Here is a 15,483-nt window from a genome sequence, read left to right as displayed (position 1 = left end):
TTCCTTCTCCAAGGGATCTTTTCAACCCAGGAATCAAACCCACATCTCTTGCTTTGGCAAGCAAGTTCTTTAGCACTGAGTCACCTGGGAAGCCAACCTGCAGCTTGGACCAGAACAAAAACAGGGCTCCTTCCAAAATCCCCAAGAGCCTTGTTTGTTCTGGAGTCCATACATTTACTTCAACACCATTCCCTCCAGATTTTAACAATGCTGATGATAAACATGATGATACTGAGCAATCAATCAGGCATGGTTTTAGGATGATGGGGAGAGAGGGAAGAGAAAGTGGCAAAGAGAAGAAGATAATAAAACACAGATAATAAGTGGGAAAGTCAAACTTTCAAGCCAGGTCTGTTGTACTCCAAAGCCCCTGTTCTTCCCATTTTATCAAATTATCTTTTTTAATAATCATGCCATATTATTCCTTTACAATAAATTTCAAGACTGAGAAAGGAATTAGAGGATTAAGAAAGTCATCAAAAACACCCAAAAGCATCATTAACAAAGATTCATCACTCCCAGAGGCTATCCCATATATATACTCTTTGAGTTCAACAATGCACAAGACTTTTTATAAGGGAAAAAAAAAAATCCTCCTACAAGTGAGCACTGTCAAAAACTTTAATAGCAAAGACAGATGTAATAACAGGTGCACAGAGATGTGCCAGAGGAAATGGACTTCCTCCTTCACCTGCTTAGCAAAGCGGTTCTCCTTTCTTCCCCATCTCTCACTCTTAGAACTCTCCAGCCCTCAGGCACGTCCTGCCTCACTGAAGGTGGCCTACACTTAACGACACAGGTTTGCTTTCTTTTTTAGTTTTTCTGTATATATACCTGTCCCTTCAAAATGCATGAACTTGGCATGTTTTTGAATTTTATAGAAATGAATCCTATTTCATAGCAATTTCCTTCTTTTCTCAATATTCTGAGATTTATCTCCACTTAAGCATGTCACTACATTTCACTAATTGACCACTATATTCACTATTTGACCACTGCTTAGTTTTCTATCTTATGACTATGTCACAATTTATTTATCCCTCTTGCTTTCCTGTTAACAGACTTAAATTGTTCCCAGTTATACTCACAAACCACGCTGCCTGTAAACATTCTTTCAGAGCTGAGGTATCACCTTCCACCCATACACTGGCAAAAAAAAAAAAATATGACAAACTGGCAAGAAGAGTCAATAGACATCTTCACATCTAACAGTAGGAATATAAGTATATTAGGACTACTCTTTTGGAAAGCAACTTTATAATAATTATTAAAATATTAAATACTCATACCTTTTTGTAATTTCATATCTCTGATTTCTTTATCTACTCTAGAGAATCACCTGAACTTGTGCTCATAGAAGCATGTTGGACCATAACAAAAAGAACAGGGATCCTTCCAAAATCCCCAAGAGCCTTGTTTGTTCTGGAGTCTATATATTTACTACAACACCATTTCCTATAGAATTTAACAATGCAACTGCAAAGGTTTTTTAATTCAGTGCTGTTTCCAACACTGAAAAACTAAAAAGAACCTCAATTATAGGGAAATAGAGTTATCAACTATTGTCTTGTTTCAACAGCATCTGTTGAACTCTGCAAGCTTTTTAAAAGGTGAAAAATCTCAATGAACTATCTCAAGTCATACTAAATGACAGCAGAACAGTCGGTGTGCTATTCCTTTAAATCACAATACAAAAGAGGTATCCTATGGGCTTCCCTGATAGCTCAGATGGTGAAGCATCTGCCTGCAATGCAGAAGACCGGGACTCAGTCCCTGGGTCAGGGAGAGCCCCTGGAGAAGGGAATGACAGCGAAACAAATCAGTGTGCTATTCCTTTAAATCACAATACAAAAGAGGTATTTCTACATGAATATAAAATCAAAAATAACTGCACAGAGAAGATCTAGAAGGATATACAACAAGTTCTAACAGTGGTTCCCTCTAGGGAGAAGAGTAAGATTTGTGGAAGGTTGACAGGGCATTGTCTATGGGAATTATTTGAATATACAAAATGTAAAATTCATGTATTAAGAACTAAAACAGTTACTATTACCAGTGTTTCATAATGGTTTATACAAACAGGTATTTTGTGCAAAAACACCTTCATATAATCTTATTTAGTCCTCACAATGCAGAAAATGGGTTTCATAACCCTCATTTTACAGAGGACAAAACTGAATTTCAGAATGAGTAAGTGGTTTGCTGAAGGCCAAACAGCCAATGATAGTGGTCAAGCTGCCTTCAGATTCAGGTCTTTTAACTCTGTACCTGGTACTCTATTACCTCATGACAACCTGCACAAACCAGTACTGGTCCTGGGAGAGATTGGTATAATCGTCTAAAAATGTGCAGATAGGAGTTTTTAAATCAGAGTAAAAATAATTGCTGAAATGTATTATTTAAAAAATTTTTCATTTCATACTGGAGTACAGTTGACTAACAATGTTGTGTTAGTTTCAGGTGTATGGCAAAGTGATTGAGTTATATATTACTAACAAATTTAAAGAAGAGATGAAATTACATGGAACAGGTAGGACAGAAATCAGATATGTTTAAACTCCAAAGAGGAAAGGCTTTAGCAGCTGTATTGCCATAAGCAAGAGTTACTGACCCAGTAAGACTGGAAGACTTAGAAAATGACTGCCAAGACATAGAAGCTGCCCTCCCCCCCCCAAAAAAAAGAATATGTAAGAAATAAAATACTAACCTTAAGAATCTTACTACAGGTCAACAATTAAACCTGTTTAAAAGCTTCTGATTAATTAATATATGTAACTAACAAATAAAGTAATTGTGATGGACCATGCATGTACAACGGACACTGAAAGAAGTGAAGAAAAATATTACCTGATTTTTATATTCTTCACTGGCTGCTTAGAAGCTCCCACTAAATCTATGTTTGAAGAAGCCACTTAAGCAGAAGCATCCTTCATTTATTCAGTAAAAGTGGATTTAACAACTGCTTTATGACAAGTACGGTGCTGGTATCCCTGCCCTTGAGGAGCTCTAAGTCATAATAGTAACAAGATAATGTGATTGATAACACAACTAACATCTATAAAAAGAACTACAGGACTCTATAAGATTTTTTGGAAACGTGTGTACTGGAGTTGGGGGTGGGCAATGAATGGGTAATAGCCTCTAATCTCATATAGGAGGACAGGATCTCCACACTGTCAAGGACCAAGGAATGCTGAAAAGACACAGTGGATTTTAAAACCACTCCTCTAAATGCATTCTGAAAATCATCAACATCATTTCTAAATGATACATACAAAGGGCCAGTAATGTATCGGCACATTCCAAATTAAAATCACCTAGAATACTGCACCTAGGAGGTACAATAGATCAGCTTACTTAAGCATGTTTTTTAAGAGAGGCACTAAGAGGACTTAGTAACATTGAAGATCAAGAAAGTCCTGCTTTCAGTACAGAAATACAGTATTGATATACTAGCTATAAATCCTAAGCAACGATCAATAAAACTCTGAGGAGTCTAAGGAAGACATAACTCTGCCAGCCTCCCCTGGTTTCACCCACTTAACAGGCCATGTGTTCAGCATCCAGAGATTTATCACAAGAATATTTTTTTTTAACCGGCTTGTATCAGTGATGAAGGTTGTCTAGGAACAGGAGCACAAAACTGAAAATGTACAAGAAAGCTACATTAAGCAATTAGGAAAAAAAAATTTAACCCACCTTACTGTCTTTCTTTTGTGTCTAACAAAATTAAACCCACTTCACAAGATGGAAGAGGAAGAAAAATACTGAGACTGGAACAAAGTAAATTCTTGCCATCAGGCAATTTGGGAAGAGGAAAGGAAAATGAAGCAAAGCAAAGTAAGAATGAAGGTGTCCTCTAACAAACAAGCCTGGTCAATGGTACTAAGTTTTTCATTGACTGACTTACTCTCAGTTGAAGATTAATTTCATATTACCTTACATACATTTAACAATGGAAGGAAAAATTGATTTAGACCATATTGGCTAGGGAAGAAGAGCAAATCAAGTTTCGCAGGGTATTTCAATACCTTTGTTTTGCAGCCCAAGTTACTTGAAGTAGCCTATTTTTGAATGGGGACACGGAAGGAACACCACAGGAACTGAAGAGGCAGCTAAGTTCCACATGTCATTACGTAAAAAAACCAACCCTAATAGCAACAAGTACTTCTGAGTCAGGAAGAGACTGCTTAACAACCACAGATCATTATTCTGTGTCCAAACCATACAAGGCTCAAGGTACCCAAAGGTAAGAGGACTTATACAGGATATGAACCTGGTAGTATCTAACAACACAGTTCCAACAGAAAGTGCAACGGGTAACTGGAAACTAAACTTTCACACTACTGTATGCTTAGTGCTGTGCTTAGTCGCTCAGTCATGTCTGACTCTTTGCAACCCCATGGACTGTAGCTGCCAGACTCCTCTGTCTATGGTGATTCTCCAGGCAAGAATACTGGAGTGTGTTGCCATTTCCTTCTCCAGGGCATCTTCCCAACCTAGGGATCGAACCCAGGTCTCCCGCACTGCAGGAGGATTCTTTACCGTCTGAGCCACCAGGGAAGCCCGTAATAAAACAAAACAGAGTAATTCATCCCACCTCCCCAGCAAGAAAACTGACAGCCAATACCTCTTTGTTACATTCACCACTTCAACCCCAAATATCCCATTTTTTTTTAAAGACCAGTTCATTCTGGGGGTGCTTTATCTCAGCCCTAGGGCTGGTTGCTATTATAATTTTATAATATTAATTTAAATATTAACTTAATATTAAAATTAATTTTATATTAATGATATATTATCATCTATCAATCACATTATTACAGTATATCTGTTACATGTGTTATTCCTTAGAGTTTACTCTACCCCTTACAAGCCAATCCCTTATTACTTCGATCTGCTGTTACAGTAAATATTCTTTATGTTAAATTCCTTGTTTAAATTACTTACAGTCTCTTTGTCCTCATTGGACCCAGACTGGTACAGATGAGCTGAAACAAAATGCTAATAGCCACTGATTTCACACAGGACAGATATTATGTTTCATATTTTCTATACATTATCACTCTGTATTTTCACCAAAACTCTATAATATATCTCTCAACAGTAAGAAAACAGGCTTAGAAAATGAAGCAATTTGTTTATGATAATGCAAATCCAGGTTGGTCTGATACTCCAGTCCCTGCTGGTTCCCTACTATAACATTTATTTTTCTTCACAGAACCTAGCAACACTTCTTAAAAAACTAAACATCTATGTCCTGGAGAAGAATGAACAAAGCAGTTCTGGCTGCTATACTTAGAAAGGGCAGCTTCCAAGGTTGGCTTTGACTGGTGCCTGGGAACTTAGATTTCAGGAGGGTTCTATTCCCAGAACCAGTTAAGAGTGGCTTACTGTGCCTAAATTGTGCAAACCATATGGTTGATGCAGAACACTGCTTTCCTTCTGGGAGTTGAGAACCCGAGCACATGCTAGGCAGAGGGTGCCTAAGTGTACAACCCTTCCCAGCCATGCCCCAGAAAGAAAAATTCCCCCACTAAGGCAAGGAGATCCAACCAGTCCATTCTGAAGGAGATCAGCCCTGGGATTTCTTTGGAAGGAATGATGCTAAAGCTGAAACTCCAATACTTTGGCCACCTCATGCGAAGAGTTGACTCACTGGAAAAGACTCTGATGCTGGGAGGGATTGGGGGCAGGAGGAGAAGGGGACGACAGAGGATGAGATGGCTGGATAGCATCACTGACTCGATGGACGTGGGTCTGAGTGAACTCCGGGAGTTGGTGATAGACAGGGAGGCGTGCTGCGATTCATGGGATCGCAAAGAGACAGACATGACTGAGCGACTGAACTGAACTGAAGGCTCTAATGAGCTTCCCCGGTAGACTACATTGCCACCACTGGCTGAAGCAGAGAAGCACACCCCGTGACTCCACTGCGAGGAAAGCTGAATGGAGCCTGATTTCTTCTGCACTTTACCACCATGCACTTTTAAGGGAAAAAGTGATTTTGCTTTGTATCCTCTCACTGCTATAAATCATGGCCATGAGTATGTCTAGACACTGAATTCTGTAAATCCTAGCAAATCACTGGAGCTGGGGTAGTCTTGGGGACCTCCTAATACAGCCTGTGACATGCCAAGCATTTTAGTAAATGCAGAGGACACAAAGATGAATGGGGCCTTTGCCCTCAAGGAATTTTACAGTCTATTTAAATTTCCCTTCTTTCACTTTTCTGATCTTCACTTCTCAGTCTGTTCACCACTTAAAATAGATTAGATACATTTCCTTGAGCTAAATCTCATTTTTGGTACTGAAATGATGCTAAATATTTAATAAGTCCATCAGGCAAAATCTGAGATACAAAGCTCTAATAAACTCGAAGGCCACACATATTTTCTTTTTACTTTCCCCATCGTATTGTGTTCCTCATTAAAAATAAATTGACAAACCCTTGTACACTGCTGGTAGGAATATAAAATGGTGCAGCTGCTACAGAAAATTGTTTGGCAGTTCCTCAAAAAGTTAAACATAGAACTACCACGTGGCCCAGCAATTCCACTCTTAGGTATATTTCCCGAAGAATTAAAAACAAGTACTCATGCAAGCACTTGTACACACGATGCAAAAGAGCTGAAAGGTGGAAATAACATAAATGTCCATCAATGAACAAATGAATTATTGTATATACATACAAAGGAATATTATTTGTCTATAAAAAGGAATAAACTGCTGAAATATGCTATAACATGAATGAACCTTGAAAATATGATGGTATATGAAAGAAGCCAGACACAAAAGGTCATGTATTATGCAATTCCATTTATATGAAATATCAAGAATAAGCAAATTTCTAGAGGCAGAAAGCAGATTGGTGGTTTTCAGAGACTGGAAGGAAGGGGAAAGTGACTGCTTAACAGGTGTGGGGTTGTTTTGGGGGGTGATAAAAATGTTTGGAACTAGAAGGGGTGGTGGCTGCACCACATGTGAATGTACCAAAGAAAACCAAACCATTCACTTTTAAAAGGTTAATTTACATGTTATATGAATCTCATCTCAAAAACAATTTTTGCAAAGCAATACAGTATACAATATGGCAATAATGATGTTATTTGACTGGGTACTTGTAGCTTGAAAAAAAAAAATCAACAGTGACTACCATAGACATAGATTCAAAACAGTGCTGTATCTCCATATACACCCTAGAAAACTATGTGAAAACTCAAGGCGGTTCTGAGATATGTATAACTGATGCAGTAGAGTATGTATAAATTTTCCTCCAAAACCCATAGAAAATAAAATTATAACATTACTATACATTATAGTTATTATAACTATATTATTATAACTATGAAACATTATTATATAATATTGTATATTACTTTGAATAGCATGCATGCATAAATAAAATCAATATTTTAAAGACATTTGCCTATTTCATCAATGTCCCTAAAAATTTACATATTTTGGTAGGCTGGTCTTTTCGATGGAAAAACAATTTAAAGTCTTATATTCAGGGTTTCCTCATATTCAGGCATTTACAGGATATATACATAACCTTTTTTTCTCTTAAGTCTAGAAGGATGTATCCCAAAATGTTTAGTGATCTTGGTGTTGAGGTGGGTTTATAGAGTGATATATATATTTTTTCTTTTCCCTATCTGTATTTTCTAAGTTTTCAACAATGAATACATATATTTTCACTCAAAACCATAAAAAATAGGCCCTTTTATTTGAACCAATAGGTTCACTGATGGTGTCTCAGATGGTGAAGAATCTGCCTGCAAGGCAGGAGATCCAGGTTTGATCCCTGGGGAGGGGAAGATCCCCTGGAGAAAGGAATGGCAACCCACTCTAGTATTCTTGCCTGGAGAATACCATGGACAGAGAAGCCTGGTGGGGTACAGTCCATGGGGTTACAAAGAGTCAGACATGACTGAGCAGCTAACACTTTGAAGGATTCTGTAAAAATTAAATGAGATAATACACATAAAGCCTTTAACACAGTACTCAGAATGTTATAAGTATGCAGCAAACATTAGGTAAAATGGATATTATTAGGTTTCTGTTTTTGAAAATATTCCTCAGGAAACATCTTTCATTACCTACAGCAAAAGCATTTACCTTAATCCAGGCCTGGGTCACCTGAGTCAAGCCTAAATAACTAACAGTTTCTCAGCTGATCCAGCAGCTTTCATCCACTTCTTCCCAGTTTTCTCACCAGGGCCAGGGTTAATTCAACAACCACCACTCACAGCACTCCCATGCTAATGGCTCTCCACTGCTTACATGATCAAGTTCCAAACACTCTAAAATCTGGCCTCACCTGTTCATTTCTTTTTTCTCCCTATTTACTTATTCCCTCAACAAACATTTACTGAGGGACATTCATGTGTCTGGTACTATGGTAGAAACAGAAAGACAAATAAGTTACTGATTCTTTTCTCGAGGAACTCGTAGTCTAGTGAGAGAGACAGGCATGTAAACAAGCACAACATGAATCATGCAATAAAATGTAAATATTAGGCCCAGAGGGAACAAGTGTACAAGGTTGACAATGGAGTGAGAAAAGCATGAAAAAATCACAAAGAAGGGACATCACAGGAGGCAAGATCTGGATGGGTTTGAAGATCTAAACTTTACTCAAATGACTTCATACCTAAGGGTGTTCTCCCACATCAACTCAACTCAAGCAAAATCGAGCAAAGTCCTCCTTGCCTTCACAATGCAATTCCTATCTGGCTCAGTATACTTTCAAACTGAGTCAAGACCCATTCATGATAGATTTAAGAGATCTCAATCATTATTATAAAATCGAAGGTAAAGCGGCAGTTCTCAAACTTTTTGGTCTTTGAATCTCCACTCTTAAAAACTACTAGAGATCCCAGAGAACTTTTGCTTATGAGAGTTAATAAAGATTAGTATTTGCCTATTAGAAACTAAGACTGCAGTTTTAAAACTATTTGTTAATTCATTTTAAAACATCAGTAATAAACCATTATGCTAACATGAAAGCTTTTTACAAAAATTAACTGTATGTTGATACAGCCACTATGGAGAACAGTATGAAGGTTCCTTAAAAAACTAGGAAAAAAACTAACATATGACCCAACTTAGCTGGTAAAGAATCCATCTGCAATGCGGGAGACCTGGGTTCGATCCCTGGGTTGGGAAGATCCCCTGGAGAATTACATGGACTACAGTCCATGCGGTTGAAAAGAGTCGGACACGACTGAGCGACTTTCACTTCACTTCACTTTATGACCCAACAAACCCACTCCTCGGCATTTAAACCCTGAGGAAACCATAACTGAAAAAGACACATTTACCCCAATATTACTGCAGCACTATTTACAATAGCTAGGATATGAAAGCAACCTAGATGTCTATCAACAGATGAATGGATAAAGAAGTTGTGGTACATACATACAGTGAAATAGTACTCAGCTATAAAATGGAACACATTTGAGTCAGTTCTAATGAGGTGGATGAACCTAGAGCCTATTATGCAGAGTGAAGTAAGTGAGAAAGAGAAAAACAAATATCATATATTAACACATATATATGGAATCTAGAAAAGATGGTAGCAGGGCAGCAATGGTGACACAGATTTAAAGAACAGACTTGCGGACACAGTTGGGGAAGGAGAGGGTGGGAGAACATATACGATGTTGGGGGCCGGCGTGAGGCACTCCGTCCATGGCAAAGGTCATGAGGAAGGAGGCTCGACATACGCAAAGGCGGGATCGAGCCTCAGGAGTCCCCCTGGAAATCCTCGAGCATCTACCCCCATAACCAGAGTCTGCCTACTTTACTACTTTGTGCTCTTACCTACACCTCTGACTTTACGGGGGGCTGTCCCCCACCACCTCTTTTGGAGAAGGAGTTAACTTAGAGCTCCAGTTAATAATAATTCCTGGGCATGATAGGAGTGTTTCAACCCACAAACTCCTCTGAAGGTTCTCTAGCCTGCCTGACAGGCTTGTCCAGCCACATGTGATTGCTCACAGCCTCCCAACTGTGAGAGGCACGAGATGCTTTAAACCTTCTATAAACAGATTTCTTAGAAAAGTTAGAAAACCATTAGTATAAGTATAGTGGGCTGTTTAGAAATTGTATTGATGAAGGGTTTTTCATTTGTTGAGCCAATGTTTGCTGCTAAGTCCCCATATCCCCTGCCCTTACACACATTAATGAATATATAGAAGAAATAAGTATTAACCTTTGATATAAATCACGTTAGACCTTAGGCTAAGTAAATTCTTTCCTTAACTAAAACCCACTACACCCTCTCCCTATAGGAATGTAACTTTATTTGGGTGGCATCTGTTTAAGAATAATCACCCCTGGAGAAATAAGTGTCCTGGTTGACTGACCGCTGTCACAAGGAGAGGGTCATAAATTGTCAGCAGGCCCCCTGGCCAGAAGATGATGTAACATCCCTAAGACCTCTGTATACATTTGTATGAAGCACCTGACTTTGATAAAAGTCAGGACTGCTGACCCCGCGTGACTTTTGCATAACATCTCAGTGTATAAAAGTAGACCATGGAAAATAAAGAATTGGGATCAGTTCCTCAAAAGACTGGTCTCCCCATGTCTCTCTCTCACTCTGGCTGAGTCTCCATCTGGAGCGCGGAACCCACCATGCTTACTAATTATGCCTGGGCTTCTAAGATCTGACCGGGGAGGCCTCAGTGTCTCCTCTCCTTCGGGAGAACGGAAGGACGCCTGCGGCCTACGTAAGTGGTGCAAATTTCTTGTCTTGAAGTTTTACTGGTCTCCCGCGTAAACCAAGCTACTCAGCCTCTTTTCTCCACTGAATTCTCCTACTGAGCTATCCTTATTCTATTACTCTTTATATCCTTAATTAACGTTTAATTAAGCAGTTGTTTCCTGACCCTCGCCTACGCCGTCTCTCCTTCGAATACCCTGGATCAGCCGGGGCTGGACCCCAGCAACAATGTATATTGAAATATACACATTGCCATATGGAAGACAGATAGCCAGTGCTATGTGACAATCTACGCAGGAGGGAGGGAGGTCCAAGAAGGAGGGGACATATGTATACCTATGTCTGATTCAGGTAGATGTATGTGAGAAACCAACACAATAGTGTAAAGCAATTATCCTCCAATTAAAAATAAATTCAAAGGAAAGAAACATACAAAAAAATGCAGTGAGAACAGTGCTACTGTCAAACATTTTTCTGCAAATATCTTTCACAGCCAACTTAACAGAAGATGGCTAAGATACCTGCTCCTGCTTTCAATCTGTTGTGATATTTTATTTTGATGAAAGTATATGAAGAAAATTTGGCCTCCTTCAGATATGTGTTTGTCAAAAGTAAGAGTACTTTCACTTATCTATGGATATTCTTCCTTAATATAATATCAAAACTTGCAAAGTGACAGTTCCTTAAAAGTTAGTTGCAGTGTAGCAATGCATATCAGTGAATTTTTCATAAAATCCAATGGCCTGTCCTGTATTTTGAACTTTTTTTTTTAACCTATCATGATTATGTAACATCATGCATTGCTCATTTATAAAATACTGGTTCACTAAATTATAAAGATCTTCTCAATATTGACACATTTCCTTATATGATAGCAATGAAACTGGCTTTTTCCCCCCCTCTCCTTTAAGTGCAAGACAGTGGTGGTGAAAAAAAAATAATGACTACTAAGCAGTACAGTTTGGTGCCGGTGCCTTGACTCACACTAGGATGACCCATCACTGCTTATACGTCAGTGCAAATGTCAATATAGTAGGAAAAGCAAAGAACATCTTAATGTTATGAAGAGTTTTGACCTTGAAGACCTCCTAAAAGGTTCTGGTGCACCTTGCAGGGTGGGGGGTGGGGGTGTGGGGGAGCTGTCCATGGACCACACTTTTTAAGATGAGTATACTGGACTATAATAGAATTTTTAAACAGGAAGAATCAAGTACCTCATGTTTTAATAATCAGGGTAAGAATTATTCCATGAAACGTGTTTTGGTCACATATATATGATAAACACCTAACTATACTAGCCTGTCATGTAAAGTGGATCTCTTATCATGGGTCAAGGTCAAAATCCCATAGTCAAACAACTCTTATGTTGTGATATTCAGTTGAAACTGCTATTTCACTGAACTGAAGACTTAAAATACAAAAACAAAATTTAAAAAACCCTCTAAATTAGCCTCAAGAGTATAAAGGAAATATATCCCAAAAGGATAACTCTGCAGCATTCCAAAATTCCTTTGAGACAGGCTAACATGTCAATCCTTTAGCCCAAAAGTTCAATACAGACATAATAAATTGTATTTTAACTGGCATACAATAGCTATTTCAATTTCACTTTTATAATCATTTCATCACTCACATTACTATTCAACATGATTCAGCTCTGTTGCTATTTGCTGAGTGACTTAGGGCAAATAACTCAACCTCGCTGATTTATTGTGCCTGTCGAGATGTTAAGATTAGGTATAATATAAACAAAGTGCCACGCCACCCTCTAGAGGAAGGCTATTATAACAATTTTTTTATATACTTTGAGTTCAGAATCTGCCCTCACCCCTCAGTGCCCTAAGACATGTACGGCTGAGTGACAACGGGCCTCTCGGTCTCCTACTCGCGCTGTTGCTTCTGATGCCCTACTGTCTGCAACTAATGATCCTCTGACCTAAACACTCCCCCAGCTACTTCTGGTGTCCCCAGTGCAAGTCCCCAAACTTCCTCTCATCCTATAAATTTCCTGGTCAGACAGAAGATAATGCTCATTACAATTCAAAGATCTTCTGATAAATGCCATGTCAATTCTTGCTTGGAACTAGCCTAAAAGACTTCAAATGAAATCATCTGAATTTGTGGTGGTTTTTTTTTTTTAAACAGCAATTTTTTTAAAAGAACACACAAACTTAAATTCCTAAAACATATGGTCAACAACTATGAATTCATGAAAGGGCTGTCTCTATCAGATCTTATCACACCTTAATTCTTGAACAAGCTCCACTCCATTATTTCATGGTCTAGGTGTTATTTCCATGATCAGTTGAGGACACTGAGATTCAGAGAGGTTGAATGACTAGTTCAAGGCCAAACAGCTAATAAGTGGTAGGGCCAGAGGCACAATTTTAACTCTATTCTTTCCATTACTCAGTGACTTAGTCCAGAAAAGCGTTTATTTCCAGGCTAGGCAACAGGGAAGGGAAGTGCAAGTTCAAACTGTCTTAGCCTGACTGTTTCTCTTCTACCAATGAGAGTAACAGAGATAAAACAATTTTTTCGGGTGGGGAGGGGACTTTCCAGGTGGCACAGTGGTAAAGAATCTACCTGCCAATGCAGAAGATACAAGAGACACAGGTTTGATCCTTGGGTTGGGAAGATCCCTTAAAGTAGGAAATGGCAAACCACTCCAGTATTCTTGCCTGGAAAATTCCATCAGCAGATGAGCCTGCTGGGCAATAGTCTGTGGAGTGACAGAGTAGAATATGACTGCGAAGAAGCATGAGCACAATCTGCCTTTTCACTTGGAGTTATCACCCAGTTACCCTCAATGGTAGAAGAAAACCAGTGCTTCTTAAATTTTAATATGCATACAGGTCACTGCAGGGCATCCTGTTAAAAATGCAGATTCTGATTCAGTGGGTTTGGTGGGGTACCTGAGACTCTGCATTTCTAGTAAGATCTCAGGAAATGACGACAGATCTAGTGCTGGGGCCTTACTCAAAGTAGATTAAACGCAGTGGTTCTCAAACCTGGCTGCTCATCACAATCATCTGGGAATCACTAAACAAGTACAGATTCCCAAGGCCCTCCCTCCTAGACATTCAGTGGTGTCTGAAATAATCTACTTCATAATTTTGTAATTCAAAGAAATGTATAATTATTAATGACAACAGCCAAAGCAAGCACTGATTAAGCATATACTAAATGTTTAAGTGTTTTTCATATTAGTTTACTTACCCACAGCACCACACTGTAAGGCTGGTATTCATAGCACTACCATCTCTGTTTTAGACATAAGGAAACCAATGCACCACGAGACTGCTACCTGTCCAAGGTCAATCACTGAGTAGGAGAACAGGGTGCAGACCTAGGTCAATCTGGCTCCTCAATCTGTGCCCTCAGACACACCACAGAACACTCTTCTTCCTCATATGCTTTCATCAATCATGCAGCCACTGCCAAACTACATAATCTAGGAGCTCTTGATCTGAAAATGAAAATGCCTTCAGAAACTAAACCTATGACTTTAAATGTCCTTAACTGGGACAAAAGCTCATCATTTGAACATAGATTTCATTTTTTGACAACCCCAAATCAGGAAAAGCCAATTCAAAGAAAGCCAGTGTCTGATCAAGCTAGGTATTCTTTTTGAATAAAAAATGCAGTGTCAGGTATTAAAAATGTTTTCCTTATCACTCATCTCTGAAGCTGATTCCAAAGGAGAGTTCTTATATCACCACAGTCAAAGTGGCTGTTTTGAAGGACAATATTCACTTGGATGCACAGATTCAGTTGTATTTGTTTTTTAGAATATTTGGCCCCTCAGTCATTCCAAAAGAAACACATTTGCCCTTCAGCACCAGTCCAGACACTCATGCGTATGTTCAAAACGACTGTTCTGAAGCATGCAATTTTCTGCTGCAAAAGCAACACTTTGATTTTCTTTCAGATTTTTAAAAAATAAAAATTGTGCTTTATTTATACACATCCATTTGTAGAAAAATAAATACAACAATCAAGCATTAATAATAAAGCACTGAACTGCATGCAGTACCATAAAAGGCATCCTACAAAGGCAACTATAGATCCAAAATAGGTGCACAAATACCCTCACATACAAGGGATAAAGGCACACACAAATACTACAGGGAACAGAACTCTAAAAGGGTATTATATTTCTACATCTAGATTAGCTCCTTTGTTAAATGACTATATCCTTTCAACAAAGAAAATATTCTGCAAATTCAGAATGATTTACAGATTTTTAAAAAGCAGGCATTAACGCAGATCAGCACAATTCCACACAACCAACCTCTCTGCTTGAACTGGACTCCCCACACCTTAGTGAAGCCACAATTCCCTTGCACAAACTCCCATCCACCACCCCCCACGCACACCCAACTCCCCACCAACCTCACAGGGGTTCCTGGGCTGGTCCATGGAATCTGATGACATCACTCTCTCTTCCTTCCTGGAATTCTAAACCCTGCTGCTCTCCCCTTGCACACAGCTACCATCTCCATGGCAACCTCACCTCCTCCTGCTTCCCTATTGGCTTCATGGAGCAGGATACACAAAAAGGTTTTCCGTTCTCCCCTCACCACCCGCCCCCAAAAAATGATGCTTTCAACAGGAACCTGTGCTAAATTTAGCTACTTGGGATTCAGAGTCCTATGACTAAGAAAACACAGAGAAACGTCCTCCTTCCTGCATTCCATCCTCCTCCTTCCAACCCCACCCCAAAGTGGCTGCTTCACCTCCTCCTCTCT

The 15,483-nt window shown here is 39.0% G+C and overlaps 1 protein-coding gene across 25 annotated transcripts in view; it reads right to left on the bottom strand.

Moving 5' to 3' along the window:
• RBFOX2 (RNA binding fox-1 homolog 2) overlaps positions 1 to 15,483 on the bottom strand; it is a 292,278-nt gene that overhangs the window by 204,600 nt on the left and 72,195 nt on the right. The window contains exon 1 of one of the 25 annotated variants that reach the window (XM_025283541.2): positions 15,128 to 15,184. The exons of the other annotated variants lie outside the window; for them this stretch is intronic. Within the exon in view, the coding sequence (XP_025139326.1) occupies positions 15,128 to 15,169 (42 nt within the window). The 5' untranslated portion in view covers positions 15,170 to 15,184. Of the gene's footprint in view, positions 1 to 15,127; positions 15,185 to 15,483 lie in introns of those variants that run through there. 25 annotated transcript variants of the gene reach the window in all.

The sequence above is a fragment of the Bubalus bubalis genome, chromosome 4, assembly GCF_019923935.1.
Source record: "Bubalus bubalis isolate 160015118507 breed Murrah chromosome 4, NDDB_SH_1, whole genome shotgun sequence".
NCBI lineage: Eukaryota > Metazoa > Chordata > Mammalia > Artiodactyla > Bovidae > Bubalus > Bubalus bubalis.
The sequence above is the reverse complement of the archived record's forward strand: the minus strand, read 5'-3'. Positions and strand labels throughout refer to the sequence as shown.